General features: G+C 35.9%; 1 protein-coding gene across 1 annotated transcript; it reads right to left on the bottom strand.

Annotated features, from left to right (window-relative positions):
• Positions 1-5,836: 5,836 nt before the first annotated feature.
• LOC122119868 (vomeronasal type-2 receptor 116-like) lies at positions 5,837-27,468 on the bottom strand. The gene is made up of 7 exons (XM_042693935.1): positions 27,403-27,468; positions 21,793-21,956; positions 12,459-12,744; positions 10,624-11,430; positions 8,103-8,330; positions 7,128-7,251; positions 5,837-6,765 (listed from the first exon to the last, which is right to left on the bottom strand). The coding sequence occupies exons 1-7, from the start codon at positions 27,466-27,468 to the stop codon at positions 5,837-5,839; spliced, it is 2,604 nt and encodes an 867-aa protein (XP_042549869.1).
• Positions 27,469-27,499: the final 31 nt, after the last annotated feature.

Genomic DNA, 27,499 nt, shown 5'->3' on the forward strand with positions numbered 1-27,499 from the left:
AAACCAGATAAGATCTAATTATAAAAGAGATCTATAGATCTGTTTCTTTGATGGACATTGATTCAAAACTTCCCAACAAATTTCTGGCAAACCGAATTCAATAAATAATGAAAAAAAGCATACATTATGATCTAATGGGATTCATTCCAGGACTGCAAACCGGGTACAGTATAAGCAAGTCAATTAATGTAATAAACTACCTCTACAGAAGCAAAGATAAGAACCTCATGATCATTTCAATAGATGTAGAAAAAGATTTGACAAGCCATAGTAATTAAAACAGCTTGGTACTGGCACAAGAACAGACTTCAAGACCAATGGAATAGAATTGAAAACCCAGACATGAACCTACAGACCTATAGCCAACTAATCTTTGATAAGGGAGCTAAAATAATAGAATGGAAGAAAGACAGCCTCTATAGTAAACGATACTGGCAAAATTGGTTAACTACTTGTAGAAAACTAAAGCTAGATCCTTATATATTACCCTGCACCAGAATCAACTCCAAATGATCAAAGACCTTGGAGTCAAAGCAGACACTCTGAAAACGTTACAGGATGGAATAGGAGAAAACCTAGGTCTCCTTGGCTCAGGCAGAAATTTTCTTAATAGAGACCCGGAAACACAACAAATCAGAGAAAGGTTGGACAAATTGGATTGCATGAAGTTGCAGAGCTTCTGCATGGCAAAGGACATAGCTAGCAAGATCAATAGAAAGCCCACGGATTGGGAGAAGATCTTCACTAGCCATACCACGGACAAGGGTCTCATATCTAAATATACTTGGAACTCAAAAAATTAAATCCTCCAACAACAAATCCTCAAAGAAACAACTGCCCAATAAATAAGTGGGCTAAAGACTTGAAGAGAAACCTCTCGGGAGAAGAAAGAAGGATGGCCAATGGACACATGAAGAAATTCTCAACCTCCCTAGGCATAAAACAAATGCAAATCAAAACAACATTGAGATACCACCTCACCCCAGTTAGAATGGCTATAATCAAGAACTCTAACAACAGATGCTGGAGGGGATGTGGACAGAAGGGAACCTTACTTCATTATTGGTGGGAGTATAAACTTGTTCAACCACTTTGGAAAGCAGTATGGAGGTTCCTGAAAAGATTTCACATAGAGCTCCCCTATGACCCAGCAATCCCACTTTTGGGCATTTACCCAAATGTTTACAAACAAGGCCACACTAAAGCTACCAGCACAATAATGTGTATTGCAGCATTATTTACCATAGCTAAGATATGGAACCAACCCAGATGTCCCTCAGTAGATGAATGGGTCAAGAAAATGTGGTATATATACACAATGGAATTCTATGCCTCCATCAGAAAGAATGACATTGCCCCATTTGTTAGGAAATGGAAAAGCTTGGAAAAAATTATATTAAGTGAAGTTAGCCAAGCCCAAAGAAACATAGGTCCCATGGTTTCCCTTATTTGCAATATCTAGTATATGTATGAGTCAAGCAGAAAAGGTCAGATAATGTGATGTTAGGAAAATGAACCCTTAGATATGTATTTAAAAGTTTTTTTCTTTCATGCATTTGTCTCTAACGCATTTATAAGGTTATTTCTTTGTTGCTTTGTATGTCCCTCCCCCATAGTATAACCCCTGCTTTCACTGTATTTGATGTCGGTATAATTTGTGGAGGAGATGGGGAAAAGCAAGTCGTTTAAGGATACAGGTGGACCTGTTGCAACTATGAGAAGTACAAGTTGTCATGTCAAAAACGAACTTTACAACTTTGTTGGGGGGGGGGGGAGGTTGGGAGGGGAACAGGGGGAGGCTGGGAAGGGATGTGAAGGGTAAACAAAGGAGGAGGCTGCAATGCTTGATAAGAAATGTACTCTTTATCTTGCCCATGTAATTGTAACCCCTCTGTACAGTATGTTCACAAAAAATTAAAATTAAATTAAAAAAAAAACAAATTGAAAGCTCCTTGTACAGTTATTTAATGTAACAAAAAATAAGTGTAATAAACTCTTTGCACCACTTGAAGTTTCATTAATTCTGGTGGAAAGAGAGAGTGACCTATTTTCCATCTTCTGCATGTGTAGATCCAGTTTTTAGACTTTTATCCAGTGATTCATCCCCTGCATGTATTTGTGCGTGTGTGTGTGTGTGTGTGTGTGTGTGTGTGTGTATGTGTATGTGTGTGTGTGTGTGTGTGTGTGTGTGTGTGTGTGTGTGTGGTGGGTTCCTTTGTCAAATTCATACTGAGGTCATCTGATTTGTTTTGTTACTCTTCATGTCTGAGATTGGCAAGCACAATACTGAATTTGAGACTAAGGATCTGTAGTACAAATTGAAGTCTTTTGTTGGAATACCTCCTGCATAATTCTTTTTTGCTTAAGATGGCTTTGGTATTAATTTGTTCCTTGATATGTCCCTCCCCCGCGGTATAACCCCTGCTTTCATTGTATTTGGTGTTGCTATAATTTGTGGAGGGGAAGGGAAAAAACAAATAGTTTAAATAGGGATACAGGTGGACCCATTGCAACAATGAGATGTACAAGTCGTTATGTCAAAATTAACTTTACAACTTTGGTGGGAGAGGGAGAGGGAGTAGGATTGGATGAGTGGGCCGGGAAAGGAAGGGAAGGGATGGGAACGGGAAACAAAGGAGGAGGGTACAATGCTTGATAAGAAATGTACTCATTATCTTCCCCATGTAATTGTAACCTCTCTGAACAGTATTTTCACAATAAAAAAGATGGCTTTGGCTTTGGGGATATTTTGTGCTTCTTTATGAGCTTTAGGATGGAATTTTCTGTTTCAATGATGAATGATTTTGAGATGTTTATAAGGATTGCTTTGAAAATATTGATCATTTTGAATGATACAGGTATATTCACAATATTCTTTTTCTCAATCTACGACCAATGAAGTTTATTTTTCTTATGTCTGCTACTTTCTTCAATCACTAATGGTTTTAGGTAGATCTCTTTCTCTTCTTGGTTACATTTATTCCTAGGTATTTAAGATACTTTATGTTAAGTACTATTTGGACTTTGATGGTTTCCCTGGCTTCTTCCTCAGTTTAGTGGTTGCTGTGTTTAGACTACTTTGCTAAATGGATTTAACTTATTTATTTGATTTTAAAGATATCACAATATCTGTCCATTTCTTGGGAGTGACATTTTAATCTAGTATGTGGCATTTGATAAGATGTCACTCTAGCATTCAATCTCTTAGACTCCATTTTCCAGCACAGGTGATCAATGCAATCTTCAATGAAAGTTTTAGAAGTCTGAGCCCTTGACCCCTTGCCTCATACAGTTCTACCAAGCTTGTGGTTTTTCCTTCATCCAAGTCAACCACCAATTCAGTTTATTTTGCATTTAGCCAATATTTTCCGCTGCTGAGCTCTGGTTCCACCCACAGCTAAAAGGAAAGTTTAGAGATGTAGATGGCCCCAATGTCCTGCCCACACGAAACCTTTCACATTTGTTTCACTGACAGATTTTATGTAGGTATGTTCATTGTTTCTCTGCTAAGGTAATGCATTTCCATGGATGTGCGCTCCCTAAATTAAGAAATCCCATCATCTTTTGATTTCCAGCCTGGATTAAAAGAAGACTATTCTGATTCTCAACAAGGGTTATCAGAGTTCACCATTGGTTTTTGGCTTGGTCTTAATTTTTGTATTTCTGCAAACAAGTGTACTGTATTTTTTAGTGGAATTAAATTGAATCTATAGTGTGCTTTTGGGAATATAGTCCCTTCACAGTTTTAGTTCTGCCAAACTGAACACAGGTTAACTTTTCATTTTCTGGTTCCAGCCCAATTTGTTATTTTGTAGCTTTACTTTTACTGTAGATATATTTACAGATCTTTTTTTTTTAATTTAATTTATTTGTGAAAATACTGTACAGCGGAGTTACAGTTACATGGGCAGGATAATGCGTACATTTCTTACCAAGCATTGCAGCCTCCTCCTTTGTTTACCCTTCACATCCCTTCCGAGCCTCCCCCCTCCCCCCCTAATCCCAATCCTTCTCCTTCCCCCCCCCCCCCGCCCCCCCCCCCCCCCGCACCAACGTTGTAAAGCTCGTTTTGGACATGACAACTTGTACATCTCATTGTTGCAACAGGTCCACCTGTATCCTTAAACAACTGGTTTTTCCCCATCTCCTCCACAAGTTATACTGACATCAAATATAGTGAAAGCAGGGGTTATACTGTGGGGGAGGGACATACAAAGCAACAAAGAGATAATCTTATAAATGTGTTAGAAACACACGCATGAAAGAAAAAAACATTAAAATACACATCTAAGGGTTCATTTTCCTGACATCACATTTATTTACAGATCTTTTGATATGTTTTGGGTCCTAGGTATTTGTTTTTGTAAAGCCAACATTTGAAGGTATATATGAAATCAACTTTGGTTTCATTTTTCATTTCTTTTATTTAGTGAATTTAAAATTAATTTGTTCCAAATAGACAAGAGAGATGCCAATTTTCCCATCCTAAATAGATTGATTTTCACATTTTTCTATTATTTTAAATTTGTACTTGTATACATATATTTTTCTTTTTATATACATTTTATTATACAGATTATGTACACATGGGTTACAGTTTAACATGAGTTTCATTATGTTGGTTTTAAATAGGCACATAAACTCTTTTGTCCAAATGATCTTGTGTCCATTATAATTTATTTCCTCTATATATTTAAATTATATCCATTATAATTTATTTCCTCTATGTATTTAAATTATATAACTGACCTCAGATATTTTATTTTCATCCATACATATGAAATCCTTGATAGTTGGTAGAATATATCCAAACCTTTGCAAAGGTACAAAAATAAGATTAAAAAAAAGGCATTTGATTCCCAATACCATACCCAAACATACACGTCCCTCGCCATCACACAGACAAGGAAGATTAGTAAACCATGACCCAAGTGCCAAATCCAGGCTGCTTCTCATGAATAAAGGTTTATTGTAACACAAAAATTCATATGGCTACATGGCCCTTGTTCCCTTCTTACTTACTTCTGACCTTCTATTTATCCATGAATTCCTCCTTTATATGGAATTTACTTTCTTCTTGTACCTTATCCATCCAATCTTGCTTCAACACATCAATCTAACCATGGGTATATTCTTTTTTTTTTTCATTTAAGAGAAAATGTGTTGTGCAAGTTTTTGAAATCCTAAGAAAATTAGCAAGGAGTACAAAATATTGTGCAAAATCACTGAAATTACATGTTCTAGCAACAATTTATTTCAGTTCACACAATGAGGATTCAGTATTTCATTCAATAATATGAACTCAACCTTATTACTGAAATTTCTTCAATAAGTAAGGATGGTAGACAACTCAATAGAAACTGATGAGTATTTTGATTATATTTTCATTATCATACTGAGGAAGTTGGAAATCATTTACATTTTCATTTGTTAAATAGCATGCCTACAACAAAAGTACATGCACATAATATTTTTGGCCTACATATTATTATAATTTCAACTAAAATTTAATTTATGGGAAGCTAGAGAAAGTTACATAGCCATTTATTTATTAGAAATACAAACGTAAGAAAAAGTTCTAAGTCAGCCTGGGCAGGATCACTTACTTCCAATAAGTGAACAAATGGAGACCAATGGAACTATGGTTCAAGAGGTAAAGAAGGCATGAGTGAAAAATTAGCAGGCACTATAGGCCTTGAGTTGAAGCATGCATAAAGGAATTTAATAAATATCAGAAGAAACATGAATGAAAATTCCATAATATAAACTATTACAAGAAGAGATAATTACCATAGATTTAGATCAGATCTTCTGTATACTAATCAAACCTCTGAGTTTAATCATAACAATGCATATTTCTCCTAATATGTCTTTTATCCCTAAAACAATATGGAGAATTTTTAATTGGAATTAGCAAGATGTTGTAGCACTTTGGAACAAATATGCAGCCTAGAAGCCCTACACTAGAGGCCAAGATGGAGAAGACCTCCACTGCCACCATGACTTTCCCCTTGGCACTGTGGTAGACAGGCAGGAAGGTGAGCCACACACTGCAGAACACCAGCATGCTGAAGGTCAGGAACTTGGCTTCATTGAAGGTGTCAGGCAGGTTCTTCGCCAGAAAAGCCACAGTGAAGCTGGCAATGGCCAGGGAACCCAAGTATCCCAGGACACAGTAGAAGGCAGTGATGGAGCCCTTGTTGCACAGAATGATGACATGGCCATGTTCAGAGTATGGATCTGTGTCAATGAAGGGAGGTGAGGTTCCCAGCCAGAGTCCACAGAGGGTCACCTGGATCAAAGTGCAGATGGGGATGATGAAGTTAGGAGCCCCAGATATCAGCAACCACCTCATCCTTCTCCCTGGAGAAGTGGCCTTGAAGGCCAGAACCACAGTCACCGTTTTAGCCAACACTGTGGAAACAGCCACAGTGAACACAACCGCAAATGTGATCTGCTGTAGGATGCAGGTGACTGTGTTGGGATGGCCAAGAAAGAGCAAGGAACAGAGGAAACAGAAAATGAGGGAGATGAGCAAGATGTAGCTGAGAGTCTGGTTATTGGCCTTGACAATGGCACTGTCTTTGTGTTTCACAAACACTCCAAGAACAACAATAGTTAGCATAGAGAAGCAAAGAGCCATGCATGCCAGAGCCATGCCCAAGGGATCTCCAAAAGCCAGGAAACTTGCAGCTTTCAGGACGCACTGGTTTCTCTGTGTGTTGGCATACTGATGATCTGGACACTTCACACAATGCTCCATATCTGGTGAGAAGTGTAAACTACCATTAGTTCTTGTTGTGAGCTTCTTTTTCTTCAAAGAATTTAAGAAATTGTTCATTTCTGTGGTATTCTTAATATAACACCATTTACTCTCATAATAGTATTTTTGTTTCTTTTGAAATCACAACTACTTAGTATTTCCATCTATTTTTATTTAGTTGTTTTTATTCAAGGTTTTTTTCCTTCAAGACTCTCACAAGTATTGAAAAGGTATGCATTGGAGTGTTATAATATTTGAACCAAAATTTTCTGTGTAGTCGAAATATACAACATTTGCATTGATTTGTTTGGGTTGAGGATAACTAGGGTAGGGGGAACAATTTCTTAATAAGTCATAGAATTACCTGTGACATTAGCAATCTCATTCTCTGGGCAAGGAGTACAGTCAAAGCAACAAGATGCCTTTTCCTCGTGACGAGATGTTCTGAATCCAGGACCACAACTCTCACTGCAGATAGAGTGAGGAGTCTGAGGAAAATCATAGACATGTGAGTAACTGTTCAGATTTCTATATAACACTTCACAGAGTTCATTGTTTTAACTAATTAATTACTAAACAAAATGTTTCTATGAATATGAAAGCAGTCAACTAATTGAATTCTGTTATAAAGTCCATATTCCATAATTCACAAATGCTTATGTGCTTCAACCTTGATTTCTAGACTGTGGAATCATTGTGAAGTATGGGATCTTTAAAAGGAGGAAAGTAGTGCTGAGAATGTAATTCCTAATGTACAGCCCTATGGGATTTTTTTGAATTCATGTTATACCTTACCTCCTATTCATCTGTGATATGGAGAATAGAAGAAGGAAGACCTCCTTTATGTAGTGTTATGTGAACCTCAGGCCCATGATATCTTCTTCATTTTCTAGTGTCCATGGCAGGGTAATATTCTCAGAGGTGCCTTTGAAGATTCCTTTTACCAATGATGGTCAATTAGCATGCCAATTAACCATTAAACCAATCTCCACAGAAGGACACAAAAGAAAACTTTCAATCCTGCAAAGCAACTCAGCAGGTACTTGATCACTGTGTTATAAATCAAGATCTTGGTACCAGATTGGAGATTTTTTGCTTAAAGTTACCACTCTGGTACTGGAAACATAGCTAACTTCCAGATTGTTAGTGGTTAAATGCACTTAACAGTCTCACTGATTTTCCTGTTTGGGCTGATATTTAACCATGATATTCAGATCTCCACTATCTGAGTAGCTAGATATGGGGGTAAGTTGCTAAAACTCAGCCAGGTATACACTAAAAGAGAGACTTCTGCTGATTTGTGTGTGCTTAAAAATTATTAGGATTAGATCCAACCCACCTCTGTAGTTCCTATGGCCCACTCTAACAAATCTTCAGATAAAGACAGTTGATTGCCATGTAGAGCATATGGAGAAAACTTTCCTACTTTCACTGCAAGTTCAAGGCCTTCTGGAAAGTTCCAAATATTCAGAACGTCATACTCTGGCTCCAATTTGCTTTTCTCATCCCAAATCACTTGATCTCCAGCCGGATTGTAATATTGGATATTTCTCAGGAAAAAGTGCAGCTAAAATAGAAACACTATATGGTAAATTACATCCCAGAGTTAAGACAGAAAACGTGACGTAAGAAAGCTCCTGAATCAATGTGGTAGCTATTAATATACCAACCATATTCTTCAATGAAATAGGAGAAGCCATTCCAAACTTCACATGGAAGAATAAAGACCTCAAATAGCAAAACAATCCTTAACAGAAAGAACAGTGATGGAGAAATAACAATATCAAATTTCAAACTCTACTACAAAGCCATAGTAATCAAAACAGCTTGGTACTGGTACAAGAACAGACCTGATGACCAATGGCATAGAACTGAACACATAGAAATGAACCCACAGGCCTATAGCCAACTCATTTTCAATGGGGGAGCTAAAAAACTAGAATGAAAGAAAGACGGCCGTCAGTAAATGGTGCTAACAAAATTGGTTAAACATCTGTAGAAAACTAAAGCTAGAACTTTATATATCACTCTGCACTGAGTCATCTCCAAATGGATCAAAGACCTCAAAGCAGACACCCTGAAAACTGTACAGGAGGGAATAGGAGAAACTCTAGGCTTCCTTGGCACATGTCGAAATATTCTTAATGAGAACACAGAAACACAAGAAATCAAACAATGATTGCACAAATGGGATTACCTTAAATTGCAGAGTTTCTGCATGACAAGGGACATAGCTAACAAGATCCATAGGAAGCCCAGAAGAAACTCATATCTAAAGAGTACTTAGAACACAAAATATTAAAACCCCAACAACAAATGGTCAATAGACAAATGAAGAAATCATTAAACTCTCTGTCCATAAAAAAAAAAAAAAAAAAAAAAAAAAAATGCAAATCAAAACAGCATTAAGATTCCACCTCACATTAGTTATAATAGCTATAATCAAGAAATCTAATAACACCAGATGATGGAAGGAATGTGGATAAAAGGGAGTCCTAGTGCATTGTTGGTGGGAGTGTGAACTTGTTCAACCACTTTGGAAGCACTATGGAGTTTCCTTAAATGATTCCACATAGAGCTCCCCTATGACCAAGTAATCCCACTTTTAGGAATTTATGCAAACAATCATAAACAAGACCAAGCTAAAATTATGAGCACAACTATTGCAGCATAATTCACCATAGCTAAGATATGGAACAAACCCAAACAGCCCTCAAGAATGTTATATATATATATAATATAAATATTTTATATTTATTTATATATATTCATTTATATATATACACATCTACATGATGGTGTGTAAAAATAAGAGATACATGCAATGAGCCTAGCATGAAATATCTCGTTTTCATGGTGAAATCCCACTGTAGATTCATGACACAAACTTTGCCTTGCATTAAAATTTGCTCAAGACTTATTATTATAGATATTAGGGAATCTTTATCACCATATATGATGAGGACACTTGCTGAAGAATTATTGATCTTGTTATAAACTGCCATCACTCTGAATAAATGTGACAGGTCTTGGGTTGAGACAACTAGCTCATATATATTTATATAATAAAAAATATATATATGTATATATATATATATGAATTCAATTCTATGCGTCCATCTGAAAGAATTATTAACTGAAGTAAGCCAGGCACAAAGCTACACAGGTCCATGGACTCTTCTATTTGCAATAACTAGTACACACGTAGGATAATCTTAGCAGACCAGCAGAAATGTCAAAAGATATGTACAGATGACCACACAATATAATGCTAAGTGAAATGGTCCCCATGGTAGAGACACAAGAGGTTTTATCCTGGTTGCTGTTGTTTTTAATGTACTAAAAATGTACTATAAGAATTTTTTGTTTATTTTCTAAGTTCTTCCCACATGGTATAACCCCTGTTTTCATTTTAATTGATTCCAGTTACCTGAATCTTATATATACATTTCTCTAATATGGGGAGAGGAAGGAAAGTAATAAAATAATGAAATGAGGATATAGGTTGACTCATTGTAACAATGAGATGTACAAGACACTATGCTGAAAATGAATTTAACATGGGGGTGGAGGAATTGAGAGAAGAGAAGGTGGTGAGGGAAGGGATGGTAGGGCAGAAACAAAGAAGATAATGCTCAATAGGAAATGTAAGCACTCTGGACAGTATTTTTTCAATAAAATCATATATTAACAAAGAAGTCAAAATATGCCTGATGGTTAAAAAACTTTATATAAACATGCGTATATATACATATATAAATACATGGATATATGCAGAAATTTAGAAATTCAAACAGTGAGAATTCTCTCAACAAGAGTTTTTACTAATGTTGTGTGCCATCTAAAGGAGAAATAAGTACCTGTGCAGGGGAAGGCACTGTTCCTTTCCTATTTCCCACTGTGTGAAATTCCGTTTGAAGAAGAAGCATCTCATCGAGAGCCTGGGCTACAGCATACACAGTTTTGTATATATTATAACTGTATCCAGACATAGTCATGTCAAAAATATGCCCATGCAACCAATCCAAAGAGGCGTCATGAGGGCAGTTGTCCCATGTTACACAGTCAGACTCAGCATCTGAGCAATTAAATGACAGAAACCACAGCCTCGCAAGAAAAATGTCTTCTGGGTATTTGGAAGGATTAACTGCCTTGACAAAATCTGTGAATCCAGAAACATCTGCATGATGGTGTGTAAAAATAAGAGGTACATGCAATGAGCCTAGCATGAAATATCTCGTTTTCATGGTGAAATCCCACTGTAGATTCATGACACAAACTTTGCCTTGCATTAAAATTTGCTCAAGACTTATTATTATAGATATTAGGGAATCTTTATCACCATATATGATGAGGACACTTGCTGAAGAATTATTGATCTTGTTATAAACTGCCATCACTCTGAATAAATGTGACAGGTCTTGGGTTGAGACAACTAGCTCATAGGCTACACAAACTCTGTTTTTGGCCATTTCTTCTTTTAATTCAGCCAGAAACCAGGAACCATTCTCATCCTGTGAGGTCAACAGCCCCACCCAGTTCCAGTTGAAGTGCAGCAGTAAAGAGACAATGGCTATGACCATTGATGTGTCTTTTGGGGCCATCTGATAGAGAGCAGGAAACTTGTTATGGTCACTCAGGGTATGATCAAAAGACCCAAAGGTAAACTAAAGGGAAAGAAAATTCATGAATGAGGAGCTTGCCATGCAACACAATCTCAGTCTTGAAGTAGGCTAAAAACAAGTTGAAGTAGGTAGAAGATAGTTTTGTTGTTTTTTAAAGTACAATTTAATGATTTGTAAATGTCTGTTGATCTTTATCAATAACTCTATCAACACATTACGTCTATATCAACCACAACCACTCCCTGACTTTCCAAATTCCATTTCCAAATAGGTACATTGAATATTAAGTTGTTTTTCCCTCCTGTCCATTTTTTATTCATCTGTCTTTTTCCCTTAACATCTATTCCAGTCAGACAAGGTGTAATTCATCTCTCTGGTGTTCTTTTTATACTGTTAGTAGATCAGAAAAGTTAAACCATGGTGTTCCATTCCTATATATACCATGTGTATATGTAAATGGCTATGTGCATGTTCCATATTTCTTTCAAATTACATAATCATATTTTAGATATGACTTTCATCTACAAGAGAACACATTTACCATTTCTTGTTCTGATGCTGACTTTCTTCTTTCAACCTATATATTCCAATGTGTGTATGTGTGTGTATATTTATGCGCATGCCAATACAGGGATACAAACACATGGCCTCTTCCACTTCCTTGGGTTTTTTCCCTCTAGACTGGTGCTCTACCATTTGAGTTACACATCACATTGTGCTCCTTGTTGGTTATTTGAAGATACAAGTTTTCTGAGTAGCCTGGAATATAGGTGTGAACCATGAATACCCTGCTCAACATATCTGCGAACTGCAAAGTCATTTTCCATTTCCTAACTTATTAAAGAACATTATTCATATAGCTTGAAGGAATAAATAAGCATTTGTCTGCTTGAACTCTTTCCAATCTTCTTTTCCAAACAGTGGACTATATGTATCCCACTATCTTTGAGTAGTTATTCTTTCATATCACAAAATGTAATAGTTTTAAAAATTGAGTGTCTTCCTTTCATCCTCTTTTAACACCTGACATCGTACCACGTTAGACATTTTTATAAACTTCCCACCCTCACCTGTGGAAATCTGTAGAGTCCCAACAATGTCCCAATCTGGTTAGATGTTATTCCTGATGGTCCTGTTAGTACTGCTGTAGACCTCCTGTCTCTCATACAAGAGTAGTTTGGAATCTTGTATTTTCCAAAGAGCCAAATGAAGGGATTCTTAAACATTGTCCAAGCTCTGAATTCAACATCATAGATATCAAGTCCCAGAGTCATGTTATGTAAAAGAACAGGATTTTTGTTGATTTCCTCAACAGCAAAAACCAAAGCCAAAACAAACTGATAGTTCTTGAAGATCCTACATGAGCATAGAAATTGAGGAGGAATATTTCAAAACTTGTGATTTTTCTGCGTTGAATGCTTGCTTCTTTGCTACTGAACAAATTATAATATTACCCTTAATTAGGAAGGAATGTAAATGTAGATTCTTATCCTTATATATTGAACTAGGTAAGGACATGAGGGGAATTTGTCATGAATGCGATTCAGAAACTTATTTAAGACGAGAGAGAGAGAGATAGAATGAGAGAAACAGAACTTTCTCCCACTACTACCTCATGGTAGTTGTCTTCATATTAGGTTTTATTGAGATAGCAAATATTCTCTTGCCTTTACCTTAGAACAACTCAGTACATCTTTGTGAAAAATAAGTTTATGTTTTGTGTTGATGTGGCAGGCCAGTCTAACGATCCAATGTTCAATTTAAGGGCAACTTTTATAAACAAAGTTATGAAAGATTGTATAGCAATGTCTTCTCACAGACCCAACATATTGAACAGCTCTTCCTACAATATCAACCCAAACAAGAGCTCAAAAACAGGTGAGGGAAGTTCATTTTTATTTATGTACCAAAACAAAAGGGATGCATCCAACTCCAATGAAATCATTATGGTGAGGGGAACTTCAAATACAGTGGATGAGGAGAGAATTGTAAGGAAGCTTTATATTGAAATCTCACTTCCAAGCCCACCATGGTAAAATGCAGTGATGGCTACTCTCTTGCCAATATATTTATACTGAGATACTTAAAAACAAACAAACCTGTAGAACGAAAGAAAGAAAAACAAAATATTGTAGTTTCTTTCTCTGTGTCCTGTCTGTGTGTGTAAGGCTGTGTTGTGTGTGTGTATATTCTATAGAAATTAATATAATGAAATCAACTGGCATTGTTTTAAAAGGAAACAATGGATTGCATAATGGAAACACAAATGAAAGTATTAACTTGTTCAACATGTTGTATAAATATATGTGAAACTATCGTAATGAAAGTCTTTCGTGTGAGCATAATGTTCTAAACAGAAGAAAATAGTAAGGTTTAAGGAATGTTGATTGTACATACACATATGGAGGAAAAAACTATAAGTAAGAATTGAGATGTGTGAAAATGGTTCAGAAAAGTTGACAAAGCATTTTCCAAAAAGCAAATAATACTGTTTTTCACAATCAGCAAATGGTTGGGAACGCCCAAAAATTTAAATGCCTGTTCAAATAAGCAGTGCCAGAATTTCAAATTCCTAGCATAGACAAGGATAAAATGTAAGTTACATAAATATGAAAGTATCATCAAATCTCTGATCTAAAATCTACATCAAGCTGCCTTATGATCAAGTTCTCACAAATGATATATAAATACAGGGTAGATAGTCTAGAATAGAACAGAATTTGGAGACAACACATAGCTCTGCCCCTGATTCCCAAACTGCTGACTCCTCAGTACAATCTGTAAGAGTCAGTAGAATACAATAGTATTACATGTTTTACAGTATTGACAGTATTTACAGTTTTGATGATAAAAATACTGAATTTATCCACCAGGAACATTTTATGGAAAATAGATCTCCTTTGGTAATGAAGGAAGGATTAAGATGTTCCCAGACAAGCACAGTTAAAGAATGTAACTCCTGAAGACATGTCCTACAAGAACTATTAAAGTAAAATTTTCAGACCATTAAAGAACCATTAAAGAGCAGGAAAATAATCCTGCCAATACAATAAAAGTAGAGTTCAACAGGAAAACCCAACCCAGGAAAGACTCAAACTCGTAGAAAATGATTGATTCAATACTGAGTAATCCATAGCTCTTCAAACATTTAAGAAAAGAAAACTTCAATTTTCTCCAACTTCTTGATGTTCAGAGCTATAAATTTTCCTCTGAGAACTGCCTTTTTTATGTCCCATACTAAACCCAAATATCATTGAATGATGCAACACAGGCTCTGAGAAAAGCAGGACATAGCCAAATCCTAAATTGTCAGAAAGACACAATGAAATAGACAGAATAAAACAAATAAAAAATAAAATAAATAAACAACAAAATAGACAGAAATAGATAATAAAAATAAATCAGAAATCAACTAATTAGGGTAAAAAAGCCACAAAAAGGATGAACACAGCAAAAAGCGGGTCCTTTAAAAAAGTTAACAAAATTGACAGACCCTTAGCAAATTTGACTAAGAAAAGAAGAGAAGACACACAAATTAATAAAATTACAGATTAAAATGGGAATATGACTACAGAGATATGAAAGATTCACATTATTATTAGGTAATATTCCACAAACCTTCATATTAGTAAATTCAAGAATATGGTAAAAAATAGGAAGCATCTTTAGTGTACACTGATAGCCCAAAACTTAGCCAAGGAGATTTACCTTAACTACATTGACCCATAAAAAATAATGCAATTGAAATAGCAATAAAGAATCTCCCATCCAAGGAAAGCTTAGTAACAGATAGATTTAGAGCAGTATGCTATAAGGTCTGCAAAGGGGAACTCACTCTCTTACTCCACAAATGCATCAATGAAATAGAAATGGAAAGATCACTACCAAGCTCATTCTATGAAGCAAACATAATACTCATCAAAAAACCAGATAATATAATATAAAAGAGAACTATACATCCATTAATTTGATAGACGTTGATGCAAAACTTCTCAACAAATTTCTAGCACAGGAAGTTCAGTAACTAACCAAAAACATCATACTTTTTATCAAATGGAATTCATTCCAGGATTGCAAACCTGGTTCAATTTATGCAGGTCAATTAATGTAATTCATCATAGCACCAGAAGAAAGGATAAGAACTACTTGACCATCTCAATAGATGCACAGAAGTAATTTGACAAGGGTCAGTACCACTTTTTAATAAAATCCCTGGGTAAGCTAAGAATCCATAGGAGGTTCCTCAATATAATAAATGATCTATATGGCAACTTAGTGCCTGCATTATATGTAATGGGAAAACCTTTAAACCATTCCCTCTAGAATCAGGAACAAGACAAGGATGCCCACTCTTTCCATTTCTCTTCAGCATAGTTCTGGAATTCTTCCAAGAGAAAAAACAGAAGAGGAACAAATAAAGTGGATCCAAACAGAAGAAAAAGTAAAGCTATACACATTTGCTGATTATATGGTCCTCTATTTAAAGCATCCTATGGATTCCTAAACCAAGTTCTTGAGTTGATTTAAAACTTTGGCAAAGTGGTGGGTTATAAAATCAACCTACAAAAATCAGTCGCCTTCCTGTGTGCCAACAATGTTGAAATCAGAAAGAAACATCATTTGTAATAGCTTCACAAAAAATAGTATATTTGGAATTTACTTCATAAAAGATGAGAAGGATCTGTATTGTGAAAACTTCAAGATTCTGAGTTAGAAATTGAAGCATACTTAACAAAATGGGAAAATATCCTGTGCTCCTGATTTGGAAGATTAATATTTTGAAAATCACAATTGTGCACAGAGGAATCTACAAATTAAATGGAATCCCCATTAAAATTCCAGAAATATTTTTCAAAGAAATAGAGATATCAATCCAAACATTCATATGGAATACGGAAAGACCTAGTACAACAAAATCAATCCATAGTAGGAAGAACCTGGAAGAATATCAGTATCAGTCTTCAAGCTTTAGTTCAAAACCATAGTAAGGAAATAGTTTAGTACTGTCACAAGAATAGGCCTGAGGACAAAAACAATGGAATACAAAACACAGAAACTATCCCACAAACATATAGCCACCTAATATTTGATAAGGGATCCAAAAACATAGCTTGGAAGAAACATACCCTCTTACAGAAATGGTGCTAGACAAATTGAGTATCTATATGCAGAAAACTTAATCTAGCTACATATATATCACCTTGCACCAGAATCAACACTTAAGGGCATGAAAGACCTCAACTTAAATGTGGTTAGGTCGCAAATATTACAGAAAGGGTAGGGGAAATCCTAAGCCCTCCAGAAATGGGGCAAAACTTCCTAAACAAAGATCTCCAAGCACAACAAGTAAAAGGAAGACTGCATAAGTGGGACTGTATCAAGGGAGGAGTTTCTGATTAACAAGGTTCATAGCTAACAAGATAAATAGCCCACAGATTGTGATAAAATCTTCGTTTGCTACATATCAGATAAAAGCCTCGTATCTAAATTTTACATAGAGCTAAAAAATTATCCCCCGCCAAAGAAACCTCCAAACCTCAACTACCTAATCAATAATTGGGCTAAAGATTTAAAGAGAGACCTCTCAAAGGAAGAAAAAAGAATGGCTAACAGACACATGAACAAGTGTTCAACATCTCTGGCCATAAGTGAAGGGCAAATCAAAATAATACTGAGATTCTACCTCACTCCAAATAGAATACCATTTACCAGGACAAATAACAACAAATGTTGACAAATGTGTCCAAAATGGCATCCAATGAAACTGTTGGTGGGAATGTAAACTTATTTAACCACTCTGGAAAGCACTATAGAAGGTCCTTCAAAGATTGCAAATAGAGCTTCCCTATGACCCAATAATTCCACTCTTGGACATTGAGCCAATGGATCACAAACCAGGTCAAACTATAGCCAAAATCACAACCATGTTTATTGCAGCATTGATTACCACAGCCAGGATATGGAAACTATGTAGATGACCCTCAGCGAAAAAATAGAACAAGAAAATGTGGTATATATACACAATGGAATACTACTCATCCAACAAAAAACAAAAATATCATACCATTCATCAGGAAAGGGAAAGACGTCAAAAAATTATATTAAGCCACATAAGCCACAACGAGAGACATACAGACTCCATGTTTCATCTCATTTTCTATAATTAGGATATGTATATAAACCTACAGTTAAACACACTAAATTCAACATATACGTGTATATATATATGTGTGTGTATGTATACACACATACTGGGAGATGATAAATATTATAGCACCGTAGACATTAACATACAGAGGCCAAGGGACTATATGCACTGGAGTGGTACACGAGGACTAAATAGATGTGGACAGATGACCATGTAAAATAATATATTATTAAGTGAACTCTAAGAAAAAGAAACGAAAGACATTTTTATTTGTCATTGTTATAGTTTGTTAATCTCTTTACCTTTTATTTTGTTTGTTTTGGGAGGATAAGAGAAGGTACATAAACAGTGGAACAAGGATGAACAAGTACAACAGTGATACTCTCTAGACACTATGTGGAAAATGAACTGGCCATCGTGTGGGTGAAGACAGGAGGAAAAGAGTAGGAGAGACATGGTATAAAAGAATTGTCCTCCTTACAGATTGCTTAACTCATGTAACTAACCTTCTATATGCTATCTTTACAGTGAGAATAAAAATAAAACCAAATAAATGAAATGAATAAACCGACCCATCACAAACAATGAGATCGAATTGGCAATAACAAACCTCCCTTCCAGGCAAAACTCAGGACATGATGGCTTTACAACTGAATTCTAAAAAAAACTTATAAAGGAGAATTATTAATTATTCTCAAACTCTTCAATAAAATAGAAAGTAAGAAACACTATTCATTCTATGGAAACCAGAGAAGTGCAGGTTGAGAAAAGGAATTTCAGATCCATCTCCCATATGAACATTGAAGTTCTCAAAAAATACTGGCAAATAGAAGTCAATTATTGATGAGAAAATTTAAACACTATGATGAAACTCGATTTGTCCCAGGAATACTAATCTGGTTTAACATATGTCAGTCAGTTAACATATTACAACACATTAACAGAAGCAAGGGAAAGAAACAAATGATCATATTGATAGATGATGAAAAAGCCTTTGATAAGTTCCAAATTTCCTTTGTGATAAAAACTTGGAAGGAGGTAGGAATACTTGGAACATTCCTCAGTATAAAAAAGCTGTATATGACAAACCTACAGCCAGCATTATGCTCAATGTTCAGCAATTAAAGCAATTTTCCCTAAAATCAGTAACATGATAAGGATATCCATTCTCTCTGTTCCTCTTCAACAGAGTATTGGAATTCCCAGCAAGAGTGGTAAGCAAGATAAAAGCACTTAGGGGAACCAAATGCGGAAGCAAGAAGTAAAACTGACCCTTTGGACAGATGACATTATACTGTATTGAAGGGACTCCAAAAAATTCTCCCCCAAGCTATTAGAATTGACCTGGAACATTGGCAACATACCTAGGTATGAAATCAACCCCCAAAATGAATTGCCTTTGTTTATACTGTTGATCAAGGCTGAAATTTGAAAAGGGACCTCATCTGCAATTGCCTCAAAATTATAAATTACCTGGAAATTAAGCAATAGGTGAAGGATATCTGTAGTGAAAACTTTAAATATTTGAAGAAGGAAATTGAAGAAATCTTAAGCAGCTGGAAAGATAGTTTATGGTCCTGGATTAGAAAAATTAGCCTTGTGGAAAATCACAATACTACCTAAAGCAATTTACAAATTCAATGCAATATCAATAAAAATCCCAACAAAGTTCTTCAAATAGAGAGAGAAAACAATCCAAAAATCCATGGATAATAAAAGGACAATGAACACCAAAGCCATACTTAGTCGTCAGTACAGTGGTGGACGAATTGCTTTAACAAACTTCAAACTCTATTACAGAGCCATAGTAATGATGACAGGTTGGTATTGAAGAAATGGTAGACCAGAGAATCAATAGAAGAGAATAGAAGTCCCAGAAAGGAACACAAAGACTTATAGCTCCCTGATATTCAGTAAAAGAGCCAAAATTTTAGGCTGAAAAACTGATGCTGAAAAAACTGTACATCGATGTATAGAAAACTGAAATTACATGTCCATACATCATCTAGTACACACATCAATTCAAAATGGATCAACAATTTCAATGTAAAGCCAGAAATCATGAAACTTATAGGAAAGAGTAGAGGAAGTGTTGGGCTCATAAGAACAACTCAGATTTTCTACAGAAACTACCAGGATCAGAACAAATGAACAACAGAATTGATAAATGAGTGTACATGGCACATAAAAGTTTCTGTCCTGCAAAGGGCATAGGTAACAAGCTTAATAGAAAGAGCACAGAATGGGAGATTTTTGTTCTACCAGCTATCCATCAAGGAAGATCGTCATATCCAAAATACCCCTCAAGCCCTTAAAGAAACAACAATCTGAGAAATTAATGAGCAAATGACTTAAAGAGAGATTTCTCAGAAGAAGAAATAAGAATGGCTGTAGACACATGAAAATTGTGCATCATCCCTGGTCACAAAGGAAATGAAAATCGAGACACCACTTTCATTTCACTTCACCCTAGTTAGATTAACCATTATCAATAAAACTATAAGAAATGCTGGCAAGGATGTGGTTAAAAGTAACTCCACTTATCTGCAAGAAAAATTTAATGGATAAATTTGTTATTTGTAGTCAATAGCATAGATACAATATTACTAAACCAGACCAGACTTTGTTTTGTATCTGTGTGTAGCTAAGAAATGCCCATTTGCTTTAACTATACTACCCAATGTGTCTATATTAGCACCTTAAGACAAATACTCAAACATATTTTGGGAAATTAAGAGAATGAAAATCATGTGTTCCCCAGTGGGAACACAAAGAATAAGGTAAGTCAGGTACTAGTGATTCATTCCTGTAGTCTTAATTTCTGAATAGGCTGAGATCTGAGGATTGTGGTTTGAAGCCAGGTTAGACAGGGATGTTTATGAGACTCTTATCTCCATTTAACTACCAAAAATGCCAGGAGTTGGGCTGTGGCTCAAGTGCTAGAACACTAGCCTTAAGTAGAAATGTTTAGTGACAGACAGCGCCCAAGACCTGACTTCCCAGGATCAGCACAAAAGAAAGAAAGAAAAGCATACCAGTAACATGTAAGATAAAGACATATATCTTATATAGCATGGAAGAGAGTAATTGCTATCCTGGGATCACTGCTTTCAATTGTGGGCAGCTACCCAGTGTATACTTGTCAAACCAACACTTGAAAAACAAGTGCAAATGATAGACACAGTGGCATTTTCAGATAGTTTGCTAGAATTTCTTCACTCTGCACGGTCATTTTCATTTCTTATCTTTTTTAGTATAGCCACTAATTAATTAGACTATGTGTTAAGGACAAAAAGGCAAGAACTTGCATGAGCACAAAGAAAGTAGAATTCATCCTGGGGAGATTAAGTTCTCTTATAAGTAATTTTTAAAATGCTATACTGTCTGTAAAAGCCTGTGTTCTGCAATATATCTGACATAAAACAGAACTAAGGTTTAGTTTGAAACAGTAACTACTTGCCTATGATAAGAAATTGTGTGTGTGTGTATGTGTGTGTGTGTGTGTGAGAGAGAGAGAGAGACAGAGACAGAGAGAGGCAGAGAGACAGAGAGGCAGAGAGAGACAGAGAGAGCCAGAGAGAGAGAGAGAGAGAGAGTCCCTCAGCATGAAACAAGCTCCTGAACAGTATCTTTGAGCTTTTTTGCTCCAGACTAACACTCTGTAACTCATCCACAGCTTCACTTTCAGCTTTTGTGTGGATGATTGCAGATAAAAGTCTCACAGATTTTATAGCCTGGCCTGGCTTCAATCCTCATATATCATGACTATGAGTAGTTAGAATTATCAGCATGAGTCATCAGCCAACCATAAGAAATTTTATCAATGTACTCAAAATACAGGTGTTATTAAAGACAATTTCTCACTAATGGCCTAGGAAGGAAGAAAATGTGGTTTAAGCCTTTTAGTACAGAACTCATGACAGTGACTCAGATTTATTGTAAAAACATCACTTCATTTTCTGCAATGATAGCTGAAAAGGAGGAAATACAGGCATGCTGGAGTAAAATGAAGAATTTACTGACTTGTAAAGGAGAAGCTACATAGAAGGAAAAAGACTTGTTTCCTACTATGGGAAGAAAATCACTCAACAGTTGATGTAAAACAAAATAATGAAACTGAGCTGCTCCAGGTGCAATAGAGTTGGAGGTCAGTCGAAAGGGACAGAGATCAATGATGTGTCCACCCACAGTTCCCTCATCCATTGCCCATCCTCAGAACAAAAGAGAAAATGGGAATAAAATAATGCATTACGTACGGTGTGTGTTCCTCTTGCCTGGAATCTTCACTCTTACTATGATCTTTTCCCAAAGTTTTGAGAGGGAAAAATCCCGCAATTATCACATCTCCATCCATGTGTGCTCGGTGCTTCATAGTAGAGAAGCAGCTAGTGCCAGCCAAAGACCTGACCAGGACGGGAAGCTGGAGAAGAATGAGGGTGAAAATCAAATAGAACATCCTTGAAGCCTCTCCCATTATTCCAAAAAGTGAAGCCCATATGTTAGGCATATATACTCATTTATATTTGAATATATGCATGTGTGCCTTTTTATTGATAGAGATTTACACTGTCGCTCCATTTTAATCAAAACCTCTTGTGAGTTGCCTGAATTAATGTGTAAAACTCTTCCCTGAGGCTCTACATCTGTGGCCTTCATGCAGGAGAAAAACATGAGTTGGAATACATGCATGGATTTGCCTTCTTCACTCCAGGTGCTATGATTCTATTCAAGACCACAGAGAGTGAGGCCCCAGAGATGGAGTTAGCTTGGAAAATTGTTGGTACAACGTCTGGCATGAAGCTATTTCCATGAGAGCCATTTGGGATGATGCAACTTCTTGCTTCAGAGGATGCCATGTCCTGTGCATGCTGAATTATCTACACAAAGTCTTTGCCTGTGAGATGTCTGTGAGATGTTCTGAGAGCATCATACCCAGACAGTTGATTCCCGCACAAAATGTCAATTACAGCCACAGAATGTTGGTGGTAGGATTCCATGTGCAAAGGCCTCCAGAAATACAACGATTTACTATTGCCTGGGGAAGCCATGATATTGCTGAAACAAACAATTGCATGTCAATTAACCCATGGTCAATGCTGAAATTGAGTTCCACTTTTGCATTCTGACATTTTACCTTCAAACATGATGCACTGGGTTGAGAACACTTTGTGGTAGAGGAAATTCTTCTGTATCACAAACATAAATCAATATCAAAAGAACTTCTATGTTTTCTATTTGTCAACATATGTTAGACCCAAATTCCGTGCAGAGAATTTAGTGGCTCTGGAGAATAGTGATCCTTCAGGGAAGTGAACATACTCTACATTGTGCTGCAATATTGGATGTGTATTTTGGTACACTTGTTCACAATCATGCATTAGGTAACAGAAAACATACATCATTTCTTCTTTAACAATGTAGGAGGAGGACTGGAAAGGTGACTCAGGGGTAGAGTGCTTGCCTTGCATGCATGATGTCCTAGGTGCATTTCCTCAGCACCACATAAGCAGAAAAAGGCATAAGTGGCACTGTGGCTCAAGTGGTAGAGCACTAGCCTGAGGTGAAGAGCTCAGGGAAAGCACGCAGATCGAGATTTTAGTCCCCACGACTGACAAAAAATGTAGGAGGAAAGAAAAATCTTTCTATGAGATTGCTACTGATCTTTTACAATATATACCACTTATTTTGTAAATTCTTACTACCATGTTTTAGCTGGACAGAGGATTTTTATATATTTTTATTTTTTTGGTTTGTTTCAAATTTTTATGGTCAAGATTATGTGAAAAGGGGTGACAGTTTCATAAATAAGATAGTGAGTACATTTCTTTTTTAAATTTTATTTTATTGAACATGCTGTACAGAGGGCTTAGTTACATGAGTAAGGCAATGAGTACATTGCTTGTTGATAATTATTGCCCCAGTCTTGTTGTTCTCCCACTATCTCTTCCCTCCCCCTCCCACATTGCTCCCCACCCCACTGTATTCCCCAGCCCAAAGTTGTAAAGTTTGTTTCCAGTATATTGTCCTGTGGGTATGGATGTTGAAATGGGTCATCCTATGTCATGTTTCAGCCTTTTGTTATTCCCCTTCCCCAACCCAGATTAGACAAACGTAAATACAAGATGCAGGGTACCAAAATCAAATACAGTCACATCAGGGGATATATCATAACAGGAAGAACATACAAAAGAAACAAACAAATATCATAGTATATTTGGAACAATAGCAAGGAAATGAGACCTCTTGTATTAATAAATTGGGTTACTTTTACTTAGGATCATTTTATATGGACATATATACATAGCTTTTGAGCTTTTCAGCTCATCTGATAAGATTACCCTATATACATGTATATATGTGTGTGTGTGTGTGTGTGTGTGTGTGCATGTGTGTATATATACTAATGCATTTCTTTACAAATGAGGAGGAATCACTTTTTTCTGATAGAAGTATAGTATTCCAATATATATTTAAATGTATATACATATTATATACATATATATATATATATATATATATATATATATAACATTTCCTTGATCCATTCATCAATTGAGGGGAATCTGGGTTGGTTCCAAACCTTACATATGGTAAATAATACTGTGATTAATATAGTTGTGCTGGTACCTTTAGTATGGCCTTGTTTGTGGTCATTTGGGTAAATGCCCATTATTGGGAATGCTATGTCATAGGGGAGCTCCGTTTAGTATTTTGAGGTACCTCCATACTGCTTTCAATGCAATGCCCATCAATATTCCAACCTCATTCTTTAGTGAAATAGAAGAAGCTATCCATAACTCAAATGCAATAAAAAGACTGAATAGGAAAAAACCCCTAGCAGAAAGAACAGTGCTGAAAGAAAATCAATACAAGCTTTAAACTCTATTACAAAGCCATAGTAATCAGAACAGCTTGTTACTGGCACAGGAACAGACCAAGGACCAGTAGAATAGAAGTGAATACCTAGAAATGAACCAGCAGACCTATAATCACCCAATTTTGATAAGGGAGCCAGTAAAATAGAATAAAAGAAAGACAGCTTCTTCAGTACATGATACCAACAAAATTGATCCTTTTATACACCCTGCACCAGAATCAACTCCAAATGTATCAACAAACTCAAAGTAAAAGCAGACACACTGAAATTATTAAAAGAAGGAATAGAAGAAACAATAGGGTTCCTTAGCACATGTCAGAATCAAAAAAATAAATCCCGCAAAAACAAATCCTCATAGAAACAACTGCCCCATTAATAAGTGGGCTAAAGACATAAAGGGGACTTCTCTTCAGAGGAAACAAGAATGGCCAATAGACATAGGAAGAATAGCTCAACTTCTCTGGCCATAAAAAGGGCAAATGAAAATAACATTGGGATTCCATCTCACCCCAGTTAGAATGGCTATAATCAAGAAATGTAATAACAACAGATATTGGATAAGATGTGGCCAAAAGGGCAACTACTATTTATGAATAAGGTTTTATTGTTACATGAAAGAAAAATAATTTCATATGGGTACATTTTCCTTTCTTCTTACTTCTGTCCTTCTATTTATCTAAGAACTTTTCTTATATGTGCCAATACCTTTCTTCATGCCTGACATCCATACTCTAGCTTCAACACATCAATTCATCCAAACATCGTCTTCAATCCTTTACTGAGGAAAAAAGAGGGTTGTGTAAGTTAACTGAAATTCCAACCAAGAAGAAAATAGCAAAGAATGCACAATATTTTGCACAAGCTCTAAAATCAAATATTCTCCCAATAAATTCCCAACAAAAAATGAGGATTCAGTGTTTTACACAATTTTATAAACTTAGGTCTATTAATTGCATTTAAAAATAAATAAAAAAGATAAATAATGTAAATAGAACCTGGTACGTATTTTGAGGATATCTTAATTACCATACTGAGGGAGTTGTACTATCATCATTTGTTAAACAGCATGCCCTCCAAGGAAGATCATCCACAAAATATTTTTGCCAATACATTGTGACATTGCAACTTAAATATTTATTAATATTAATCAATGATCAGTTCCACTGTCGTTTATTTACTAGAAATGTAAATGTGAGAAGAGTTTTGAAGTTTCCTGAGCAAGAAAATCCATGAGACTCTTATTTCCAGTTAAAGACACAAAAGCTAGAAATTGAGGTGCAGTTGAAGTGGAAAAAGAGCCTTGAGTGAAAATCCTAGGCAGAGTCTAGGCCCTGCGTTCAAGCATGCCTAAATACATTTAATTGATTTCAGAAGACACATGTAATGAACACTGGAGCAGATAATAATGAGGGAAATTGTGCCTATATGTCTATAAAAATAATATAGAACACACTGTCACCTGATTTGAAAAAATAAGTAATGATTTCCTTATCATATTAAGTATTTTGACATGTGACAGATTAAAATGTTCATGTTTCAACAGATTGTAAGAAGTGGTAACATTCAAAGAAATAAACTTTTTTTTTAATTGTGAAAACATTGTATAGAGGGGTTACAATTACACGGACAATATAATGAGTAGATTTCTTTTTTTATTGTGAAAATACTGTACAGAAGGGTTACAATTACATGGGCAGGATAATGAGTACATTTCTTATCAAGTATTGTTGCCTCCTCCTTCATTTCCCCTTCCCATCCATTCCCATCTCCTCTCCTCTCCGCCTCCCCACCCCCACAAAAGTTGTAAAGTTCATTTTTCGACATAATGACTTGTACATCTCATTGTTGAAATGGGTCCACCTGTATGCCTACTTAAATGATTTGTTAAGAAATAATCTTTTATATACTTAGTGCACTAATTTCTATGTACCAAGTAAACAAAATGTGATTAACAAACATAAATCAAAAGTTTATGACTAGCCATGGGGAAGTGAGCTATGATGCATTACAGACTTTCATCTTAAGGGAAGAGTCAAAAAGTCCTCAACATTGTAATCTTAAATTGAAGAACATTTATGCAGTATTTACAAGACATTTCTAACACCATATCAGGGAAGCAGGGTGAAAGGGAAAAGGAACTGAGAGAAGTAGTGGAGAGTTGCAAAGAGAGAGACAGAGACAGACACAGGGAGAAAGGCCCCACAAAAGAGACTCAAGATTATTGCAAAAGGCAAAGGTGTGAGTAGAAATATACAAGCATTGAACTAAACAGTCTCTAAGATCATGTTCAAAGGTGAAACTTTGTGAAGAGGAAAACATAAATGAGATGGATTTGAGGACTAAGGAACATGATAGTGTGCAGATAGGAAGTTAGTATACTTGAAAATTTAGAAAAATGAGTAAAAAAAAAAAGCAGTGAAAAGAAACTGAGAAGAAAGGGAATATGATGAATTGTAGATTATATAGGGGGAAGGAAAATTATACAAAAAAATGGAGACTCAAATACTTATCACCACTAAATGTAATTACCACTACTAGAAAAATGAGCAATACATTCTCATTCATTAAAGTAAAAATTCCACAGTACATACTAATATAACTGGAGCATTAATATACGTGTAGATAGGATCTAAATACTAAGCACCCATATGAAAAATTCATAAGAAATCTAATTTCTCCTACTGTGTCATTTATGCCTGATGCCATGCAGAGAATTTCTTTTGGGCATTAACAATATAATGTAACACATTGGAGCAAATATAAAGCCAGGGAGCACTGCACCAGTGACCAAGATGAGAAGACTTCCACTGCCACAATAACTTTCCCCTTAGCAGTTGGTAGACAGGCAGGAAAGTGAGCCACACACTGCAGAACAGCAACATGCTGAAGGTCAGGAACTTGGCTTCAATGAAGGTGTTAGGCAGGTTCTTGGCCAGAAAAGGCACAGTGAAGCTGGCCATGGCCAGGAAGTCCAGGTATCCCAACACACATTAGAAGGCAATGTAGAAGCCCTTGTTGCACAGGATGATGATGTGGCCATGTTCAGAGTGTGCATCTGCGTCAATGTAGGGAGGAGAGTTTGCCAA

The sequence above is a fragment of the Dipodomys spectabilis genome, unplaced genomic scaffold (genome assembly GCF_019054845.1).
Source record: "Dipodomys spectabilis isolate Male_0828 unplaced genomic scaffold, ASM1905484v1 ptg000173l, whole genome shotgun sequence".
NCBI lineage: Eukaryota > Metazoa > Chordata > Mammalia > Rodentia > Heteromyidae > Dipodomys > Dipodomys spectabilis.